The sequence below is a fragment of the Antedon mediterranea genome, chromosome 2 (genome assembly GCF_964355755.1).
Source record: "Antedon mediterranea chromosome 2, ecAntMedi1.1, whole genome shotgun sequence".
In the NCBI taxonomy this organism is placed as follows: domain Eukaryota; kingdom Metazoa; phylum Echinodermata; class Crinoidea; order Comatulida; family Antedonidae; genus Antedon; species Antedon mediterranea.
The window spans coordinates 36,925,501-36,949,356 of NC_092671.1; the positions used below are offsets into that span (position 1 = coordinate 36,925,501).

Below are 23,856 nucleotides of genomic sequence, written 5' to 3' on the forward strand. Positions count from 1 at the left end.
AATACAGTAAATAGATCAAAAATTGGAATTAAAACAATTCATTTAAAATTGATAGTTACAGTAAAAGATTATTTTGCAAATGCATATATTGTTTTTATACTATCAAACTTTATGTGACAAAAACATGTGATGCGCCCATATGGACATGATGATGTGATATCACTATCATATTTGGGCACATCACACTTTTCTTGTCAAAATAGTTTGATTGTGTAGACAGCTTTACAGTATTGAGGTATAAAATCCTTATAGGGCACCAATATTCACAAAATTGAAATTTTAAAATTTGTCCATTTTGAGCTTAAAAGCTATTTTTTAGATTCACTGTAATACTATGGGATACATTAATGTTTTATGTCATAAGTTTTGTTCTGGTTTGTCTTGGATACTCCACAAACATTTTAAAATCCTTGTCGCGACTTTCCCTTGAATCCGTTGGCGACAGCGACGAGTCCAAACTCGGAGGAAGCTCATTATATTCGGTTAATATTGATGCGCTTGAGAGATTACACAGGGTAGGTATTTGTGTTCTGTGCGTTATTCTCATTTGAGCTCTCTCTGCAGATCCTCGTTGGCCAACTTATCTGAAACTTGACTGCGTGGATAGTTGTGGGTCACGGCCAGAATTTCTAGCAGAAATGTTATCAGCATATTGTGAAGGTATTCTATTAATAGAGCTGTTTGAAGTGTTTAATAGTTTATTATCACACGGTTTTGATTGTAACGAATTGGAATAGTAAGTCTTATCTTTCTGATTGTCTGAACTACTAGATTGTCCTTTCTCATGTCTTCTTGAACGAACTGTTATATTTCCACCAGTTTTACTTTGATCCGTATGACTTCTGGTGTTAAAAGACTTGATTGTCTGAGGAACACCAGCTTTTTGTGGTGAAGATGACATTGGTTTCTCTGGCATTGGGTTAAATTCTCTTGGGGACATTGACAAGGACTCCAAACTACCAAAATTGATATCACTCCTGTTTTTTTCTGATGAAGAATGTTTAGATGATTGAAGATGTCTTCTAGAATCTGTAGGATCAGATCTACGATGATTAAGCTCGCCATCTGTATCCAGAAAGCTGCTAAGACTAGACTCGCTGCTCCACTGTTTCTTTAAGTTGACAAGAGGTCTAGAAGATACTTTTGAATCGTGCTGATCTGCAATTGATGTCATTTGATTAGATTTTGAGGAAGATGTTTCATGGTGATGCTGCCTCTCCAGACTTCTTGTGACACCCTCAGGATGGAAGTTTAAACTGGTTGTTTGTTGTGCTCTTTCTGGTGATAACTCCAGTGCACTAGCCATAGCTGCCAGTTTGTTTGCAGTACTTAGCATGGTTCCTGCACCATTGCTGAAATTACATAAAAATAAACTTAATATTACTCTATTATTGGTTAGATGTTTTACTACTCTGACACAAAACATAGCAAGTAATTTTTGGATGGACCCTGACTTCTAGATCACTACTCTATACCACCAAGCTTGGCCAAGTAACTTGACTAAGCAATTATCATATTATATGTGTGGTCAATATGACATGACCTTACCTTTGACCTTTTCTGTCATCTTCAAGGAGCTGTTGCAAACATTGCAGATAATACTTGCGAAGCTTCTTGGCCGTTGCGTGTCGTTCTTTGATAACCTCTTTGCGCACTGTTTCTCGACACTGCTCCCGTGTCTTCTCTACATGTTGTAGAACATCATCTGATGTACAAAAGTAATGATAATTTTACGGTCAATTCTGAATGCATCGTTTCAAGTCTTAACATATTTTTTTGGATAAGCAATGTGTGTCAACATACCTTTTATTTTGTTTACTGTTGCCAAGTAATGTGATCGGAGTTCTTGGAGTCCATCTGTTGCATCAGAAGGTGTATTCATTGTTTGCGTCTAAAATTATGATAAATAACAAATACATTAGTTCCTCCTAAAGCTCTGTTTACACTATCAAATTTTATGTGAAATGTGATGTGCCCATATATGGACATGATGATGTCATATCACTACCATATTTGGGCATATCACTACCATATTTGGGCATATCACTATTATATTTGGGCATATCACAACCCTATTTGAGTACATCACACCTTTTTGTCACATAAAGTTTGGTAGTGTAGACAGAGCTTAAGTTTCATATAATATAAGTCAAGATAATAATAATTGGGGATGGGGGAATTAGGTTGAGTTTACAACTTCGTTTTACCATTTTTAGGCCCTGAGCTCCTCTACCCGCTATTTAAAAAAGTTTGATAGTGTAGATAGAGCTTAAGATTAATTATGTTTTAATTGATAAAAAAAGTTATAAAAAACAAACAAAAAATAAATACAATAAACAAACCTGAATACTGTTGTTAGAAACCTTAACGTGCTCCAAACGCCATCGTTTACGTTCTTGCGTATGTTTTTTCTCCTGTGTGTCTATAGCAACTGTATGTCTTCGTTGTAATTCGGCCATTTTAGCTTGCATCGTCTCCATAGCAACTGATCCCTCACTTCTTAGCTGATCTTTTAGATGTTCTAACTCTTTGTTCATAGTGTACTCTGTCTGTTCTAACTCCTTTTCTGTCATTTTAAGCTTTCGTTGCAATCTTTGTCGTTCCAACTGTGCTTTTTCAATTAGTTTGTTATGCTCTCTTGTAAACTTTCTTTTATAACTTTCTACCTTCTCTTCCATCTTTTGTTTTGATTCCTCCGCTTCTTCTAATTTCAGAAGTAGTCTGTGTTTCTCTTCTTCCCAAGTGTCGTGTGCTAGGTTTGTTTTTCTTGAAGCATCATTATGATTCTAAGATGAAAAATTAAAAACATATATGAACACAATTAAATAAAATATATTTTCAATGTTGAATAAGAAGAAAAACTCTAGTTAGTGTTTGGTGCTCGTTGAAGGGATCAGCGTAATTCAACTTTGAGTATGATGCTGGGCTATGTTCTATTTACCATATTATATTCTTTCTGAGTTTCTTCTTGTTGTTTAATAATTCTTTCTTTTTCTTTTTCAAGAGCATTCAATTGGTCAGTATACCTCTCTTCTAATGCTTGCCTTTCCTATTATTGAAAAACACATTTAAATAATGTGATGATTTGAATAATGTTATGTCATATCACTACCATATTTAAGCATATCACAACCAAATTTGATAGCGTAGACAGAGCTTAATGAAAATTATGCAGTTTTTCACCTTTTGCCACCTAGCCTGCTCTTCATTAACCTTTTCTTCAACAGCATCTCGTTTACTAACACTCCATTCTTCCAAAAGTTTAGTTCTTAACTTTGCTTCAGAAATACTGTGTTCAAGATCCCTTTGTTTTAATATCTTTGTCTGAAAACAAATAAAAATCACCTGATAAAAAACTCATTAGCACTTATTTCAGATAAGGTATAAAGATTTAAAAGGTAGAAAGAACAATAAACACCAATTGATAGACAGAGAAATCAGTAAACACTACCTTCTCATTATCAAATGCCTCTCTTGCTGATTTCAGAGCTTCCGTCAGAACAACCTTCTGTTCTTCCAAAGTCATCTGGAGACTATCATCATTATCTCTCCTAAGTCTATCCAGTGCATCCTGCTTTTCCTGATCTTTCCTCTTCTTCAGTGCTTCTATTTCCTGGTATTTCTTTTCCTCCAACACCTCCATTTCTCGTTTCCAGGATGTCTGTAGCTGTGACAACCGTCTGGAACTGTCCCTTGACCCATGAAGTTTTTCAATTTCTTGACTCCACTCCACTTTGGCAACCATCACTGCATCTTTGATTTTCTTTTGGACGTCTGAACTTCCTAGAATGCTTTCTCGTTCTTTCTCTAAGGCGCTGGCGACTAGTTCTTTGAGAGTGATCTCCTGTTTAGACTGCCATTCAGATTCTCCTCTAGACAATGCTGCCCTCACTGCAGATTCAATCTCATCAGCATGAGTTGTCTTCAAAAGGTCTTTTTCTTGAGAAAGTTTCTGCTTATATTCTTCCATCACTTCTTTTCTTACTGAAGTAACTTTATCTTCTAGGTTTTTGTTGACTTCAGCTTCAAGCCTAGCCTCCCATTCAGCTTCGGCTGCTTTGGTTGCACTCTCTCTGGCCTGTCTCTGAGCTGACAACATCCAATCAGCCTTTGCCAAAGATAACTAACAAAGACACAAGTAAAAATTCAAACAAAGGCACAATATTCCTTCTCTTCATTTCTTTTCCTTATTGTAAACCTTCTAGTTGTAGTAACATTGAAGCCGATTCCACTAGGCAAATTTGTTTATCAAAAGTGTCAGCTTATATGCCAGCGTAGAGAGGAATTTGGAAGATGGGAACATGAATATGCATGCGTATAAGCTGACACTTTCAATTAACGGGAACAAATTTGCCTAGTCGAAATTCAGCTTTACTTGTCGAATCGGAAACAAGGTTCCAGAAGTTTTAATCTAACCAAAACCACAACAGAACTATTCCAATGAATAACCCACCTACATATGTAAACAATATGATTTGCACTGTTGGAGGGTTTGGTTATTTCATTCCAGACATTTCTTACCTTTTCTTCTACCAATTTTTCAACTTCCTCATCCTTCACTTCCATAATCTTTTTCCGTGAGATTGCCATGGCAACACGATTGTCAGTTTCCAAAGAATTTTTTATATTATTCAATTTCTCTTCATTGTGTTTTTCAAGTTCTTCAATTGTCTACCAAAATGATAAGACGCATTTAATATTTAAAATATTATTTTATAGAAGGAGAGAAAAAGTTCTCAACAGGCTACTGAATGAAGTTTTGATTGTTGAGATGCTCGCCTACATATCCCAGGATCATACTGTAGGGTCAAATCCTGTCAGATAAAGAATTTGTTTATCTTGTCTTGTGAACAGGGTTACCTCATTTAAAGGACAATGAAGGAACTTTATGCCCAAATATGGTAGTGATAATATGCCCAAATATGGTAGTGATAATATGCCCAAATATGGTAGTAATATGACATCATCATGTGTCCATATATGGGCACATCACATTTTTTTGGTCACATAAAGTTTGATAGTGTTGACAGAGCTTTAGAGATATGCCTAAATTGAAAAAAGTAATATGACTACACAACAATTTTGTTTTACCTGCTTTAGTTGTCTTTCTGCATTTTCTGTCATCTTTGATCGTACTGTATCTTCAATTTTGTTTTTCTCCTCACAGACTTTGACATAAAGATCCTTGACATCATCTAATTCCTTTACTATTCTATCATTTTCTTCTCTGAAAAGAAAAAAAAAAGTTTTAATCACAGAATGAAGTTGTATAAATTCAATGTTGTTAAAGGTAAACAAAAACTAAGTGAATATTTCTATGTTTAACACTCACTTGAGTTGTTGAAGACGATGTCCATACGCTTCTTTGAGGGTTACTTTTTCATCTTCCCATTCTCTCACCATCTCTTGTCGTAGGTTTTTTGATGAGTCCTCGTGAAGTTGAAGAACAGCTGTACGACATCTACGAAGAATGGCATAAGATTGAAATAAAAATTGTGAGATATGTAAGATAGAGGACACAGAAATACCAAAATTTCACGAACAAGTTAATTTACGGTAATAATAAACAACAAAGGTAATCTTTCCTCAAGGTCTGTCGTCTACACTGTGATGTGCCCATATATGGACGGACATGATGATGTCATATCACTACCATATTTAGGCATATCACTACTATATTTGGGCACATCACACTTTTTTGTCAAACTAGTTTGATAGTGTAGACAGAGCTTAAGGAGTTCTTCAATAGAACCAGAAGGAAAACTATTTATTATTATCAAAACACAGATTTCATTTCTTTACGAGTGTCTACTGTAAAGCTCTACACTATCAAACTAGTTTAACAAAAAAAGTGTGATGTGCCCAAATATGGTAGTAGTATGCTTAAATATGATAGTGATATGACATCATCATGTCCATATATGGGCACATCACATTTAGTTGTCACATAAAGTTTGATAGTGTAGACAGAGCTTAAAGTATTACCTGTCAACAGCCGTTTTGCTATCTTCATCATGTTGCGTAATCATCTCAGACATCTGAATCTTCAGCTCTGCATTCTTTTTGGACAACTCTTCCGTCTTCTTCTCCAGTTCTTGCAAAGATGATTTTAGCTTCTATAAAGAAAAACAATTTCTAATAATAATCAATTTTATTCTCCAGGTGGAATGCCATCCTGAGATGAAAGCGCATTGTCTTTTTCATTTCGGAATACCATGATGGCATATCCATAGCAAAAAAGAAGCTTAATCTAAGAAATCATTGTACTGATAACCAAAAAAAAAACAAAAAGGATTGAGGTTGTACAGAATAACTGTCAAAATATATAAAGTCAGTGCAACACGGCATTTCACTGTATGTGCATTCTTGACACTTTAAGAACGTGGCGATTAATGGCCATGATCAAAGAATTACTACTTGCGTTCTTGTTGTAATTAGTCAGTACAGTTTTTTTTAATGTATACATAATTTTACTTTCTATGAACCAGAGATCCCGAAATAAAAGATTGAATGAATGATTATTATAATTCAAATGTTCACAATATGCTCATGGGTCGTTTTGGGAGAGTAACGCCCGTATTCTTAAACCGGACTTTAGTCGTAGTTCGAGCTAAAACTAAAAAAATGACGTCATTTTAATTCATAAACCGAACTTCAACTAAATCACCGACTAAATCAGGCCAACCTCGACTAAATCGAGACGGATTTTGATTGATTTTTTTAGTCCTGGAGGGGGCAGACTAAATGGTCGACTAAATGGTTTTTAAACGATGTTTATAAAAAACGTAACAGTCATTGAGTTATTATATTGGCCAGATATTGAAGAATGAAATATCTATATTTATATTAGCTTAATTAAATATACATTGGTATAAATTATAATAATGAAAATCATCTTTATTTACAACTGTATACAAATTACATTATTTTCTTCGCGCAAGTCCGACTTGAGCTACGTCACGCCATAGCGACAATGGGAGATGTGGCAATTCACCACGAGATGGAATGTTTAGGGGGCCTAGCGCTTTCTTGTCACGCTATGAAGTGCGTGGTTCGTGGCGATCATACTTTGTTGGGGGCCTAGAAAATATAAAAGTTACCGTACCGCCATGGTTCCTAAATATATTTTTAAGATTTTATTTGTTGTTAATCAAATATACTTCACTGTTAAATTAATACTGATATTGTTCTAATATTTAACGATTACAATTATTTTTCATGTATATAGTATATAAAATACAAAAAAAAAATACAATATAGTCCTGTGCGTAAAAAGTGTTGTAAGAAATGGAAAGTGATATCAATGCGCAAAATTTCGTCTGCTCCTCAAATACTCTCTTGTCATTGGCCAATGTATAGCCTTTGTTACCCAGACGTGTGCAACTCGACTAAAAGCTCGACTTCATTAAGTCAAACTGCAAACTTCGACTACTTCGTTTTTGAATCGAATTTGAAGTAATAGCTCGAACTACGACTTTTCCAAGTCGAACTTCGAACTACGACTAAAGTCCGGTTTAAGAATACGGGCGTTAATTTCACAGTTTATATTTTCACATTAAAATTTTATGAATAAACGTATTTGTGTTGGTTTGTATTTGTATATAAATAATTAGAACTAACAGCGTTTTCTTCTCCGAGTTGAGCACACTCTTCTTTAGTCTGAATTAGCTCAGAACGTAGATTTTCAGCTTGAACACGGCTGCCATCATTTGGTTTATCTTGAGATTCAAATATCCTTAGTTTAATCTGAAATCAAACAATTCATAGTTCGTTTATAAATAGAATTTAAAATAGTTTTTAGTCTGTACTCCATATTGGATTGTATCTCACAGCACTGATCTGTATATGAGACAAATGCCTTAAGTCTTTTGGTAGTGAGTGAGTGACCGAGCAGTAAAGACAATGAAACCGTAATTACGTAGCCATAACATCGGCAAGTGTTCGAGGCTCACTCTCTCCGTAGTTCTGGTGGTAGAACGAGTCTTCTCGGATAAGGAAGAGTAGGGGGTTACCCAGATGTACTAGTACACACACAGCCACTGATCATAACTGGGCTGTCTGGAAAAACCAGTCTTTGACGGAGGTTACCCAGTATAAATAAATAAATAACAAATTCAAAGCAAACTAGTTTACTACATTACACTACAGGTCAACAACTCATCTAAAACAAGGTGACCTTTAACACAATAATGAACAATTACCTCCTTGTCTTTTAGTTCTGTTTCCATCTCAATAATATTTTTCTTTAAATTCGCCAATTCTTCTTTGACACCTTTCAGTTCATTTTGTAATCGTGTCACTTGACCTCGCTTTGACCTATTACTGGTCAATGACCTCTCAAGTTCGGTTTTTAAACCAGACAGTAAATCATCAGGCGCCAGCTTAGATGATCTGAGAAAATGAGATAAAATAAAATAATATCCGATACACTGTATAAATATAACTATATGAAACAATTGTGAAAAATGTTTTTTGAATTGAAAACAACAAAATATGAGTGCATACTGTAACAATCTAGGAGTTTTCCAGTTTTCTTTGGCAAGATTGCGTTGAATGTACGAGTCTCCAGCAGAACCGTTAGGAGACTTGGAAGGACCAACCCCAAGACCAGCAGCAGCTTCATACATCCTTAACTCCTCTTTGACATCACCCAGTTCATCTTGCAGAGCCTGGCACATGCTCTCCGTGATGGTCTTGGATGATATGGCTTGCTGCAGATGTAGCTTCAGTTGTCCAATCTCTTGCACAGAACCTAGTACAGAAAGTAGTAAAAATTTTTTTTTTTTTTCATATATTTAGGCAAATTGCCAAGGATAACCATAAGCGAATTCGTTCACTATCCTTTTTAAAGGTGGAAATAATGTTCACAAGACAAACATATACACAAGATGCTCTACACAAAGTCTTATTTAGTAATTTATCATTTAAAAAAAATCCTGACATATGACTTGAACGCGGGACCATTGGATTTGTAGTCAAGCATCATAACCACCAACCACAACTCCACTCTGAATGTTGTTGTATGCAATAAATCTATATTTTACTTAATTCTAAAAAAACTGTAATGATAATAATAACAATCAGATTTTAAGATTTACATCTACTGAGTGATTAGTTTGATTTATTTATTTTTTATTTCCTATGCATCCAACAGTACAGCATACAACTAGTAACTCGCCAATTACAGGATGGTTAAACTATTTAATAATTGACCATGCTTATAAACTTATTTAAAGTCTCATTTAAGGCTTAGGAGTGGAGTTGAAAGAGTCGTGAGTTACAACCCTGGCACAGGTCAGGATTGAACCCTGGACCTTGGAATTGGAAGGCAAGCATGTTAACCACCAAGCTACAGTTCCAGAACTAAACTAACAATTACAAACAAAATATCACAAATACCAGTGTCCAAAAGATCTCTGCACTGTCTTTGGGTTTCATCCAGCTTCCTGGTGAGTGAACCGATTGTCTCAGTCATTTCCAACTTTTCTCTGTTTTGATCTCGTTTCAACTGACCTAACACTTCTTTTTGGGATGATAGTTCACTCTCCTGTTTAAGAACAAAATTAAATATTAATAAAATGTATTGGAGACTACTAAAACCTTTGTGTAATCTGCTACCAGTGTCATAGGCCTAGCCAAGGAAGAGCAATTTTGTGGAGTGTCTGGTAGTATCTATCATTTTTTTTGTTATAGAACTGTGGGTTTTTTTATTATTTTCTTGTGTTATTATTGCAAACTTATTAAAGGTGAATACAAATGAATAAAGCTCTGTCTGCATTATCAAACTAGTTTGACAAAAAAAGTGTGATGTTTCCAAATATGGTAATATGGTATGGTGATAGTAATATGGCATCATCCATGTCCATATATGCGCACATCACATTTTGTTGTCACATAAAGTTTGATAGTGTAGACAGAGCTTAACAGACCACTCGTATTATTATTCTGCATTGTGTGTGATAGAACAACTCGACTCGACGAAATATTGGGTCAACTTAAAAGGAGCTATGACCTGAATTAGATGTTTATTTGATTACCTTTTCCTGTAAGGATCCATTAAGTTTGTCCAGTTTTGTTTCAAATTCATAAACTTCTTGCTGTTGCCTTCTCTGCAACTCGGCTAATTGAGCGTCATACCGATCATGTGACCTGGCGATTGTCTGTGATTTGTTAAGTTGAATGAGTTGATGGTTTAGGGCCTCGTTGTTGGCTTTTAGTTCTTCTAAATCATTTGCAAGCTATAAAAAAAGCACAAAAAGTATAAAATAAGTAAAGAAATTGTTTATATTTGGGAAATACATCAATATGCTTTATCAATATATTAAAGGTAATTGTTTTGTAGAGTTGTGGATAACTATACGGTAAGTACACTACGTAACAAAACACATTAATTTAAATCTTCTAATACAAATACAAAGAAAATAAAGTTAAAGATATATTGTCCCTCTAAAAAATTTTTTTTCCAAATTTTTTTTTGAATATGTCATTTTAATGTCACATAATAGTTATTCACTTCTTTTTTGTAGTTTTAATAATGTCATATAATAATTTTTTTTTACAGAAGTGAATAACTTTATTAAAACTAAAAAATGGCCTATTTAAAGTCTGATTTTATAATCTTCATTTTTCATGTTTTTGGAGGACAATACATGTTTAAATAAAATAATCAATTAATATAACTGTTCCTACTTGTTGTTTGCTTGCCATAAGCTCCTGTATGTTCTCTTCATATGTGTTTATTGTCTGTTTCAGGTTTTTGCTATCATGAACACATTTCTGAAATTGTTCTTTGTTTTGCTTCAGATCTAAATTCAAGCGGGACTTCTCACCTAATAACATAAATATATTGTTAAACAAATAAATAATTTAAAAACTCTAATAATGTTAAGCGCTTAGAAGCTTTGTGCAATAAACGCTATATAAGAGTATTATTATTTATCATAAGAAAAGATGCATTGATTGATGATTGATAGTCATGTCTATCACAGAGGTTGTATTTAACTACTTTACAATCTGAACAGAATTCAACTAGAGAAAGGGTTTTGAGATTATAGTCAACCAAACTCTCTAAAAACTGGAAACTCACCCAAACTAGATTTTTCCTGAGGTTCAAAAGGTCTCAAATTCTTTTTTTTTTAACCATTAAAACACATTCCGAATACCTGAATTTCCAGAAAACCAGACATATTAAGTAAGCCAAATGGTGTCCGGTATCAAAGAACTTATCACAAGAATCTCCTGTTCGTCCGAAGCGCGTAACAATTTCGAAAGGCATTGTGGGATAGAATAGATCTAATGGGTGGCGCCATGGCACGCCCTCATCAAATTAGAAAGTCAAAATCATAGAGGGGATCTGCTAATACTATAGGGGGGATAGAGTAATTGACTGAGCCCTCTATTGGAATCAATAGTTTTGACTTCCTAGTTTGGAGGAGGCACTGCTCCATGCTGTGAAATGGCGACGCCCAGTTTGACCTTTTAACCCTGTACTTCTGATACTGTGTTTTGAATGCAAATTGATTCTTGTGTTATAAGTTCTTTGCCGGTATTGAAAGAACGGACTGTATAAGACGCAGGATGATGAAATGACCAGTAATAACTTGCAGCCATGGGCTGCTAAAACTAGCATATCATCAAATAATTAAAAGCTTATTCTCACCATCAGCTATAGCAAGTTGATGATTTAGCACTCGTGTTTGCCTAGCCCCTTCCTCTGTCACTTGCTTCAGTTTCTGACGCAACTCCTCAAGCTCTCTGCCTCTTGCTTTGTATAAGATCTGTAGCTGGCCTAGCTGCCTCGTATCATTACTACCACCTGTGTAACAAATTTAGCTCATTTACATATTTGGTCATCAGAATGCATAGTGAATCAATTAACATGAATTACTGTATTAATAGTCCAATTATGGTCTAGGAGTATCCTAGGAGCTTTTCATATCTAAGCCCTCCCTCTGGACAGCATGGCCGATTGTCGGTTTATCCTGGTAAGCTCGGCATGAAATAGACATTTTGATTTAAAAATACCTTGATTCATGAATTGCTGTAGCCTAATCTCCTCTTCTTGTACACTATTTACACCCCCATTTTCAGAATGGACTTGTCCATTGTGATCTGCATAGTTCTGTGGGTAGTTTTCTTCCTGATGTGGTTTATATTCCACATGCTGGGTATACGTTTGTTGTCTCATGTAACCATCTGATAGCTTATTATGTGGTTCATAATATTGTCCATTTTTCACCCACGTGTCCACATTCTTCCCTGTTTGACGTTGCTTGTTATTGTGTGCAAACTCTTCATTACTGTTGTCATTTTTCTGAACATCTTCCTCGTGCTCCTGTGTCGCACGATAGTGAAACTTGTGGTGATACTCTGGTTGTTCATTTGTATACTGTTGTTCATGATGGTTGGCAAAGTTGTTGCCAAAGTGGTGATTGTCGTGGTAGCCATTTTGAACAGGTCGACTTAGATCTCCTGATTCTGTGTCACTCTCTTCAAAATGATCAGGTGTATCAGGCTATAATTATAAATAACAATTTTAATTGAATACTTTGAATTTGTTATTTATTTTATTTATACTTGGTAACCTCTTCAGTCAAAGACTGGTCTCCCAGAGGGCCCAGTTATGATCAGTGACTGTGATGTATTAGTACACCGTGTAAACCCCCTACTCATCTCTAAGGATGTACTAGGTTCTTCTAAGTGAACATGAACTAGATGTGTACACTAGACCTACGGTTTATAGTCCTTATCCGAGAAGTAGTTGATTACTTAGCTCATGATGTTTAAAAAAAAATAATTTAAAATTTTGTGTAATGCAAGGATGGTGAACGTTCGACGAAACCAACCTATGATGTGAGTCATATATACAATGTCTCTCTCAACTACTAAATTCTGAACATTATTATTATTACATTATTTTGTACAATATCTAATGATCACAGGTGACCAACCTGATGTAACCTGTAATCTCGTGTCGGTGCTGGGGGTTTCAACGAGGGCACACCACTATCAAATGGAGTTGATGTATGGGTCAAAGGTTGAGTATGGGTCAAAGGTTGATTTTGATGATGCCATCCAAACTGTTGCCACATTGGGTTTCTAATGCAATAGAAAATAATTTTATTTACATTTTTTAATTCAATTCAATTCATTTGAAACATTTTAATATAAAAAAAAAACAGATATTGTTAATTTGAGTCAGTAATACTATATATTCAATGTGGTAGGTACAATTGATATTGCATAACCTATAAAATGTATTTTATGTTTACACTAATACAGTATAAGATAAACATAATTATCTCTAAGTACCACTGTACCAACATGGCCAATGTTTGATAACCATTTAGCCTACATTACAGTAAGTTGCTTTTAGTGGTCTGGTTTTAGGCTGCAAATAAGTATTGTGCAAGAATTTTAAATGTAATTACCTACTACTCTTCGTTGTTGGCGATTCAAATCCGGAGGAATCACGTGACGAGAGAGATGAGCAATCATCAAGTAGATCATCTGGAAGTTCATTGGACAAGAGATCATGTAACTGTAAAAAAATATACATTTAAAAAAAACAATAAAATCACAAAAAATATCAATTCTTACCTTGCAGTATGACTCCATTTTTGTCTTCTGTACTGTAAATGGTTACCTTTAACTCCATTCTTGTCATTAAAACAAAACGCCAATACAAAAAACTTGTCTTACCTTGTGGAGAAGGTGCTCAATTTCCACAACATCCTCAACCGTGGGAGGATCGCTATCCAACTCACTAAACATACTGACCTGTGTTAGCGACCATTAGGTTTTTAGAGCAACGTTTTGTCATGTTATGAGATGTGTAGGTCTGTTTAGTAGAGTAATTAAATTCAGAGTCTTACAAACACACAAACATCCTGTCTGTCAGCTATGAATAAAAAAAAGTATTTTGAGGACTAGAATTCTATTTTAAGGTCAGAATTTACTCAGACCAGTTGAATAAGAAATGTCATTAAATATCTATTTAGACGCGACAATGATAAAACCTTGCTGCCTAATAACATACTTAGTAAATAGGTTCATAATCTTGTAACAGGAATTTTAATTGCTCATTTTATAGATTATAGGTTTGTTTACAAATATATCTTATCAGATTTTATGTACAGCAAAACATAGTCCTAAAATAAATAATAATTGCACATCATGTGGCGTACTGTAGGCACTGCTGAAAATCACTAGAATATGAACTTCAAACAATGTCAGACCAAACGATGCAAAAAATATATGCAGGGATGATTGTGTACATAAACGTACAAATAATACACAAAGCATAGTTTTGAGGAATTAATGCAATTATAGAAAATACACTGAAAATTATAGAGGAAAAGAATAGGAGGAAAATCTGCTGGAAAGTGAACTTTTACTGAAGAACTTAAAAAACAAATATAACCATTTGTTGAAAATCAATCGTAATAAAGAAGTCTACACTATCAAACTTCATGTGATAAATAAATGTGATGTACCCATATATGGACATGATGATGTCATATCACTACCATATTAAGCATCCACTACCATATTTGGGCACATCATACTTTTCTGTCAAACTAGTATGATAGTGTAGACAGAGCTTTACACTTGAAATCTATTGTATCAATTACATGTATAAAAAATGAATGATGAAATTCTAAATGAAAGAGTGACGACAACAAATAAATACATAAACATTTTCTTGAATGTTTGTTACAAAATATATCAATGAAAAAACATTCTGAATGTGATTTCTGAAATATTTAGCAAATTAAATGTGTTTACTTAACAAAAACAAAGATATGGCAAAATTGGAAAGGGAAGGATTAATTTGTCACCTAAACAAAAAGAGTAACCTTTACCTTTTGTTTTCTAAACAATTAAAACTATAATCTCTTCCTAGAACCCCTGCTAAAGTTAAACCTTTCCTAGAAATAACAATTGGAACTTGCTGTGTCCATCATCATCTGACTTTAAGTTGTAATTATAGAGTATTTATTATAATAAAAGGTTCAGATCATTTTGAGTGATTGGCAGATGGGTGTTAGTACAAATCAATTGATGATGAATTCATGTTGTGATAATGAAACCAGTCTTGTTCTAATTGCCTGCTATGCTTTGGTCAGTTTCTAAACTGACCACACTACTTGATCTTTTTATGACATTGGATTAGACATTGGGATGTTTAACTTGCCTTGAGTAGCACTTATATTAAAAATGTTACCGTGAATTGTTCAAAAATATTATTTTTTTCAATGACCAAACTTTTCAAAAAAATTTTGACAGCACGATTTCATGTAGGGCACGCAGCTTTGACATCACATCTTCATGTATGGCACGAAGTTTTGACAGTACAATTTCATGTATGGCATGCAGCTTTGACAGTACAATTTCATGTATGGCACGCAGCTTTAACAGCACAATTCCATGATGTTTGGCACACAGCTTTAACAGCACAATTCCATGTATGGCATGCAGCTTTGACAGTACAATTTCATGTATGGCACGCAGCTTTAACAGCACAATTCCATGTATGGCACGCAGCTTTAACAGCACAATTCCATGTATGGCACGCAGTTTTAACAGCACAATTTCATGTTTGGCACACAGCTTTGACAGAACAATTCCATGTATGGCATGCAGCTTTGACAGTAAAATTTCATGTATGGCACGCAGCTTTAACAGCACAATTCCATGTATGGCATGCAGTTTTAACAGCACAATTTCATGTTTGGCACACAGCTTTAACAGCACAATTCCATGTATGGCATGCAGTTTTGACAGCACAATTCCATGTATTGCACACAGCTTTGACAGCACAATTTCATGTATGGCACGCAGTTTTGAATACAGTTTTTTTTTTTATTACAGTATTATCACTTAAAACCTATCAATTCATTTAATTGTGAATTTTAAAAGCCATGAAATATATTAATTATCAACTATCACAAAACATGATGGCTGCAATAAAAATTGGTCTTCAAACCAGCAAAAAATAAAAAATAAACAACCAAAAAACAACAAATCAAAAACTTGTATTAATCAATTTATCAATTAATGTTAATTGTGAATTTTAAAACCCAAGATATATCATCAACTATAAAAAAACATGATCGTTGCAATAAAAATTGGTTTTCAAAACAGCAAACGAAACTAAAATTTGTTTTTGTTAACTATAACGTCCAAAAAAACAAAATTTTGCACAAATTAAAGGCGTTCATTAAGTGTACACATAGTCAGTGACTAGTTCTTCTTCATTGATTTTTCATCTCAAAAAAGGAATTTGATACGGTGAACAAGAGGCTCGCAGTGTGTAGGCGATAATTGCGATAATGTTTACATTCAACGAAACAAGATATCAATACTATTCTTTGGTGTTGACTAATCTACGTTAAAATGAGAGTAAAGATTTCGCATAACTACTTTAACTCCAAGGACGCTTCTATGAAAAGAACATCAATATTCAGAAACTTAATTCCAAAGCAAGACGTAAGGGGTATTGATTTATAAGTGTAATTGATGACTGGATTATCTCAATTGACCCGATCCTAACCCAGCTGGGCGACATTTAAAGTCTATAATACATTGCTTTGGGGCACCCCTATTCAGGGGTCACCACTATTTGCACAGATACCAGAGATCTGGAACCAACTTCCTCTTTCCAGCCGTTACACTCCATCCCCTTTTCAATTCAAATCTCTCCTGAAAACTCACCTATTTCAATAGTTATTCTTTTCATGTTATGCTGTGCGACTCCGGTAAAGGCCGCTCTATAAATGTTCGATATTATTATTATTAATTTATTATTAGGGGACAATTTCAGAGAAACATGTATACTTATTAAATGTGTAATTAATTCCAAAAGAATACAAGAACATGAATAATGATATTAAACATATTGTACCTATAACTGTATACTAGTATTATAGTAAATAAATCCATGTTAAAGGAAGGGGTATAAAACAACTATGACTAAAGCCTGGTTCCATTAAAATCGCTACAACGTTTCCATTAAAATCGCTACACGCGCAGATGTCGCCGACGCAATCGGGAAGGCTCCCCGATTCATCGCAGTCAAATCGGCAAAGTTCAACCATGTTCAACTTTGCCGATTTTGTCGGCGATGAATCGTATACGCGTATTTAGCGCTTGCGTACTAGATCCCCGATAAATTCTAGCGTTTCCATAGAATCGCTACGCTCTGTCGTGTAGCGATTTTATGGAAATCAGGCTTAACCTGTTACAACAGAGATTAGGGTGAGTAACAATGCTCAGATTAGACACAATTAAACACCTTTGAAATAGGATGTCAGATTACAATGTTCCAGCATTCCTGTCGCTCTTAGTAGTTGTTTTTATTTCTCATAGTTTACATACTGTACAAGCCTGTTTGTTTACAAATTCAAATATGTTTGTATTTAACCAAAAACTTGAAAAATATTTTATACACCATTCAAATATTTTTTAACCAAAAACTTTAAAAATATTTTATACACCATTCAAATATTTTTTAACCAAAAACTTTAAAAATATTGTATACACCATTCAAATATTTTTTAACCAAAAACTTTAAAAATATTTTATACACCATTCAAATATTTTTTAACCAAAAACTTGAAAAATATTTTATACACCATTCAAATATTTTTTAACCAAAAACTTGAAAAATATTTTATACACCATTCAAATATTTTTTAACCAAAAACTTTAAAAATATTTTATACACCATTCAAATATTTTTTAACCAAAAACTTTAAAAATATTGTATACACCATTCAAATATTTTGTAACCAAAAACTTAAAAAATATTTTATACACCATTCAAATATTTTTTAACCAAAAATATTTTATATACCAAAATGCTGATTGTTTTGACATCTACAGTACATACAAATGAATATGGACCACAATTAATACAAAAGTACTAAGTATTAAGCTCTGTCTAAACTATCAAACTTTATGAAAAAAAATGTGATGTGCCTATATATGGATAGGATGATGCCATATCACTACCATATTTGTGCATATCACTACCATATTTGGGAATACCAATACCATATTTGGGCACATCACATTTTTTTCCGTCACACTAGTTTGATAGTGTAGACAGAGCTTTATAGATTAATATTTTATGACTTTCCATAACTTCCAATCCTACAATGAATGTTTTTATGTCTCTGATTGATTTACTGTTGTTTTGTACCTTGTAATGTCAAAGGTCAACAACTTACTTAAATGCTTCTTTATGGTTGTCTGGTTTGATTAATTTAAGAGTATTACATACATTTTTTAAATGCATACTAAATTATATTTAAGTTCTATTTTTAACACCTTTCACAAAATGTTATTGTGTGATATGTGCCATTTATTTTTTTATTCATAAAATGTTACAGTATTTTCTTTTAGAAACAAAAAACACAATCTTTAAAATTTCCTTTAGTATATAAAATGTTGTTGTGACTGAACTTATTTTGGGAACTAAACTATATGTCATCTTCAAATTTGTGGACAAATTTTTTTTTACAAATATTTGAACTTTTCCTATTTTTTAATGAAAATTATTCATGATTTAGTAATATTTTTTTATTATTTATATAAAAAATTATTTATGTGAAATTTCCCCAGGAGAATTGACGGATTAAAAATCTTCAACATGATTTCAATAAAATTCCCTTCAGTATAAATTAAAATATTGTTGTGACTAACCTTTTTTCGGGAACTAAACTATGTCATCTTCATTTGACTAACTTTTCCTATTATATATGATTTAAAAAAAAAAATTTATACATAATTTTGCTTTACAAAGATTCCAAAATAAAAGATTGAATGAATTTATTAATTATTTTTTAATTAAACAAAGCAAATGATTCTCATAGTGAAGTATCCCCAGTACAGTCGAGATTAAAAAATCTTTAGAATTATTTCAATAACTAGTACACAATTAAAAATTACATTGTTCTTTTGCTTTTTTTGGTTTTATCGCACTATCTTTGAGTTCATATGCCAACGAACATGTTTAGCTAGTATTGTCTCGTCCTGTGCTTCAATTATGTTTGTATCATGTATTAATTATTTTGTTAAGGTGGCCAAATACTGTACGAGCTTTGCTCTTTTTTGGTCATCCTTCCATTTTTGCATATATTCTGTTTCATTACACTTGTTTATATTGGAAAATAAAAACTGAAACTGAAAATTGTCCCCCTTAGTTTTCTCAAAACTGATGATCACCAACACCAAAGAAGGTACAACAGTAGCCCACCTGATCTAATAACAAATCAGCAAACATATTTTTATCCTTAAGTAAATGATCAACTTGGCAGTCAAACACTTTAGAATTTTCCATGAGATTCCGAAAGTAAATCTTTTGGTCTTTTATTTACCGACAAGAAATTAGATATGGGACAAGAAATTAGATATGGGACGAGAAGAGATTCTTTTTGAAGATTGCTTGTTTCGAATCTCATTAAATTTCATTCATCAATAAGTGATTATTTTGAATTGATGGTCAATCGGTCAAGTGTTGGAATAGAATACATAGTGTTTGGTGAGACGCTTACGAGAGGGATAATAACGTGCTTATACAAGATGTTGATTTAGGTAACAAATAAAAAACGAAATACGATACTTAGATCTATTAAAATCTTTAATAAGACAGACTATTATTATTGCTGACACAAGCAGTTACCATATCAACAGCTTTATTAAAATATATGCTGGTCTTTGTTGGATTGTACATTTAACAAGAAAAACAAGTCTTTTAAAGGTGTATTGTCCCCAAAAACGAAGATTTTTTTAAATCGGACTTTGAATAGGTTATTTTGTAGTTTTAATAAAGTTAATCACTTCCGTAGTAAAAAAAACCCCTAAAAAATATTGTTTTCGCTTATAAAATGACAAAATAAATTGTTAAATTCAACCAAAATTCCATTGGCTAGTAGCCAATTTGCTTTAAATTACAGTTTTTCAGTTAAATACATTTTTTTTCGAGGGGGACAATACATCTTTAAACATTACTAAGAACTATAATTGTTCAATCACCTCTAAGTATTATTATCATCACAGGGAAGTACCAACCAGAAATTAATTTCTTGGAGAAGATTGGTAGAAAAATAATTAAATCAATTGGCATTCAGTGTCTATTCAATCTCGCACAACCTTTTAATACTGTCTTTAAACAAGCTACATTGGTCTATTAATTAAATCAGGGTGAAAAGGTGAGAGAGACAATGTAAACATTGTTTGAGTATTTCTAGCATCATTTTAATTTTACAAAATTTGTACAAAGTATCTTTTGCACCAGGGAGCTATTCAGACATGATTGTACTTGTACTGTGTTGACCACATAGTAGCATTGCACCAACATAAACGGTAGTTGATACAGTGTATTGAGCATCTAGTAAATTACGTTGCAATAGTGAGATCTGACCAATCAATTTTGAATCTGATTAGGATGGCATGACACTAGTCAATTGTTTCTCAAATCTTAATCTTTACCTCTGAAACTTTTCAGGAATGATTTCATAAAACTTTAAATAATCTTGAGCCCTGGTGGTAAACTTTACACATGGACACAAAAATATTAATTCCCAACAAATGTAAAAAATATGAATTTCTAAATTGTCATTGTGATACTGTATTAATAAGTTAGTTTTTTTAAATGATAATTATTAACCTTTTTAAATTGAATTAAAAATTACAATAAATCATTTCTTTACTGAAAACACATTTTCTACTAATATTATAAAAATTATAAAAACGGTTTTAATCTTCAGACTTTTAATTTCTATTTATTTTATTGTTTACTAAAATGACCAAAAAATTAGAGGTAAAATAAAAAACAATACAATTGCAGTAATTGAATAATATCACAATAAAGTATATTATGAAGAAATAAAGAATATAGATCAATATAGATCAATCAAATTATTAAAATTACCTGATAGATTAGAAAAATCAGTATAGACTCGAGTATGACTGGAGTAGTTAGATATCAAATCCAAATCTTTGAGCCTCTCTCATACATCAAAACCCCGTATCTCTTGACCATTGTCAATCAAAACAAATGTCATTTAAGCTCCACCCCTATTATACTTTTGAAAGATGACTATTCCAGCAAGAACAACCAATCACAGACAGTGTATTGTATAGCTCCACCCATTTTGAATAGGATCTGTTTTGAGTGACATGATAAAGTCACTACTTTATGGTTTAGACCTCTATGTTTAGACATTATGTATATCAACTACATAAAGAGTAATAACAAAACCAAAAGCTCCACTAATGAGAGTCTAAATATGGAATTAGTTTAATTATAAACACCTAAACAATGAAATACACACAATCATGTCAGGGGTCAATATTTAAACATTAATTATACCATCATGACATTACAGGCACAAGTTAATCATAGAAATAACAAGACATGCTTCACAAACTTTAAAAATTTTTTTAATCAACATGTTGGAATGTTGATACAATATATTATTTATTTGGGTAAATAACATGATTAGAGAATCAAACATCAAATGGTATATATATGAGATATTTATTTTGGATTTTGTTGAGATGAAAATATTGTTGTCTTTAGCTCTGTCTATACTATCAAACTTTAAGTGACAAAAAAAAATGATGTGCCCATATATGGATATGACGATGTCATATCACTACCATATTTGGGAATATCAATATCATATTTGGGAACATCACACTTTTGTCAAACTAGTTTGATAGAACAATAATGATGACGTGTAAGTTGGAATTTCTACAAAAAGATATTACTTACCATTTATAATAACAGACAGACAGACAAACAGTTATTGAATGCACTTACTTACCTTTGCCTGATATACATTCAAGTTCAACAAAAATACACCAATGCTTAACATTGAACAAATGTGTACTTAAATGGCCTCTGATCTTATAAATACTTTAATAAAAAATGTCTAATTTATGGTTCAAAATTCCAAACACAGTAAATGTTACCAAATGCAAGTTTTGTTTTGGCAACATGAGTTGGTATCTTGAAATATCTTGAAATATACACTATGTATAAATACCTGAATTATATGTTTTTTTTAAATAAAAGTGGGAAGAACCCACAAAGACAAAAAAAAGGAAAAATATTTAAATCCTTGATGTGGTAAGCAAAACTAAGCATAACAAAAATATTAAAATAACATTTTACTAGTTGAATCACTAATTTTCATCACTTCAAGTGGTAGTAATTAATGAAAATGTTAAGGCAGTGATGTACAGATTAGACCTCCCAAATCTTCCAATATACCAAGTGGCCTATGTTACAAGTGCAATTTCTCCTGATTTTCCATATCATAATTAATCATCATCATAATGCACACTTGAATGCAATGCTATGAATTAGGACCTCTGACTGCCTATTGTTTATTTTATAAATAAAATTTGTGAAGTTAGTTAATAACCTTTTCACATCTGCATACATGTTTACAACTTGTAACAACTTGTAACCGAGGTTTGATCTCCCGATTGTTTTCATATATGCATACGCGAACGCGTAGTTGATTACTATGATTGGTCAGTTTAATACCAGAGAAATACATGCGTGCACAGTAAGAACTCGGAACAAAAACAAGCCTCACATTAGTGTGTTTTTGTCCCGAGATTTCACAGAGGTCCCCTTTGTTAAAATTGTTACAGCAGTCATAAATAGCGAATTTGCAAATGACTACAAAGTCAATAACAAAGATGAGCTCTTTTACATTACCTCTTGCTCTCGTTTTAAATCTTCCTTCTGTTGCTCCTGTTCATCTTGTTCTTCGAGGGCATTGGCATCAAAATGAATGCTTGTCCCTGGGTTGATCATACTGGCCATCCTTATTTTGTTTTGCAGTCAACTAGTACTACTAAAATAAAAAAAGTGCCTGAACAACAAATGCTGGAAATGCTTATTTGCACAACTTTTCATACCAATGAACGTTAGGGGCCTATATGTAATTTATTATTTTCTATCACATGGACAATCGTGCGCTTAGTTCTCTGTGCGAATAATAAGACAACATGGTGCCATAGGCTATTATTTCAATCAATTTTATAACCCACTATACGACCCCCAGGCAGAGGTGCGTCATGGGAGCATTATTTCAAGTAATTGATGCAGGGTGTGCATCTCAAAACCTAAATGGTACGTAACAATGCAAAATGGGTGCGTCATGGTCACCTATAGCTAAGCCTAAAGGTTTGAGTATCTTTTTGTCACAGCACATGGGTGCATCATGGTATCCATAAGGTATAACAGAAATCAGACAAATAATGCACCGGACATGGGTCATATAATTGACAATTGCATAGGCCTATATAATAAAATAAATAATTTGTATTATTAATTATATTCATCCATGGTCCATGGACCAGGCTTTAGCCTACTACTACTACTCTATCTAGGCTAGACATATAATAAATAATATAAAATTAATAATAGTAATTTCATGAATAATATTAACAACACCTAACTTCATTAAATGACACACTCTCTTGTAACCACCGGGATTAGCAAGTCAAAGCATCAACCTAGACCCTAGGCCTATGCTAGTAGTACCCAATCCGGCGGGCACTGGGGCTGACTGAGACGCATCTCTACCCACACCAAACACTACTCCAGCACAGTCACTCAGTCTAGACTAGGCCTAGGCCTAGGCCTAGCATTTATGTAGTATGCAAAAGTAGAATTATCACTTCGAAGTTAGTAACACAAAGTTGTTTAATCATTGCTCAAGATATTAAATTCAATTCACATATAAATAATTATATTTTTTAATTGATGAAATTACCATATATTCGAGTAAATTTACGGAGCAAAACTTCAAGTTTCAAAACATTCTC

The 23,856-nt window shown here is 33.1% G+C and overlaps 1 protein-coding gene across 2 annotated transcripts; it reads right to left on the bottom strand.

Annotated features, from left to right (window-relative positions):
- LOC140040950 (centrosomal protein of 152 kDa-like) lies at positions 1–23,856 on the bottom strand. 2 transcript variants are annotated; one of them, XM_072087253.1, is made up of 23 exons: positions 23,805–23,856; positions 22,742–22,880; positions 13,431–13,540; positions 12,951–13,098; positions 12,025–12,514; positions 11,660–11,815; positions 10,690–10,829; positions 10,038–10,238; positions 9,400–9,547; positions 8,506–8,752; positions 8,202–8,391; positions 7,621–7,746; positions 5,986–6,116; positions 5,333–5,461; positions 5,092–5,227; positions 4,522–4,671; positions 3,452–4,123; positions 3,184–3,324; positions 2,942–3,049; positions 2,343–2,786; positions 1,804–1,891; positions 1,549–1,705; positions 1–1,352 (listed from the first exon to the last, which is right to left on the bottom strand). In XM_072087253.1, exons 2-23 carry the CDS (start codon positions 22,847–22,849, stop codon positions 581–583), a joined length of 4,992 nt encoding a protein of 1,663 aa, XP_071943354.1. In that variant the 5' UTR covers positions 22,850–22,880; positions 23,805–23,856; the 3' UTR covers positions 1–580. The 2 variants fall into 2 exon arrangements, with proteins under 2 accessions (XP_071943354.1, XP_071943355.1); XM_072087254.1 differs by lacking the exons at positions 22,742–22,880; positions 23,805–23,856 and adding an exon at positions 13,702–13,787.

Coding starts and splice junctions, on each gene's coding strand:
- LOC140040950 (XM_072087253.1), bottom strand. CDS start 22,849: ATGGCCAGTATGATCAACCCAGGGACAAGCATTCATTTTGATGCCAAT. Junction 4,124..4,521: donor AAAAATTGGTAGAAGAAAAG/GTAAGAAATGTC, acceptor TGTCTTTGTTAG/TTATCTTTGGCAAAGGCTGA. Junction 3,050..3,183: donor AGCAGGCTAGGTGGCAAAAG/GTGAAAAACTGC, acceptor TTTCAATAATAG/GAAAGGCAAGCATTAGAAGA.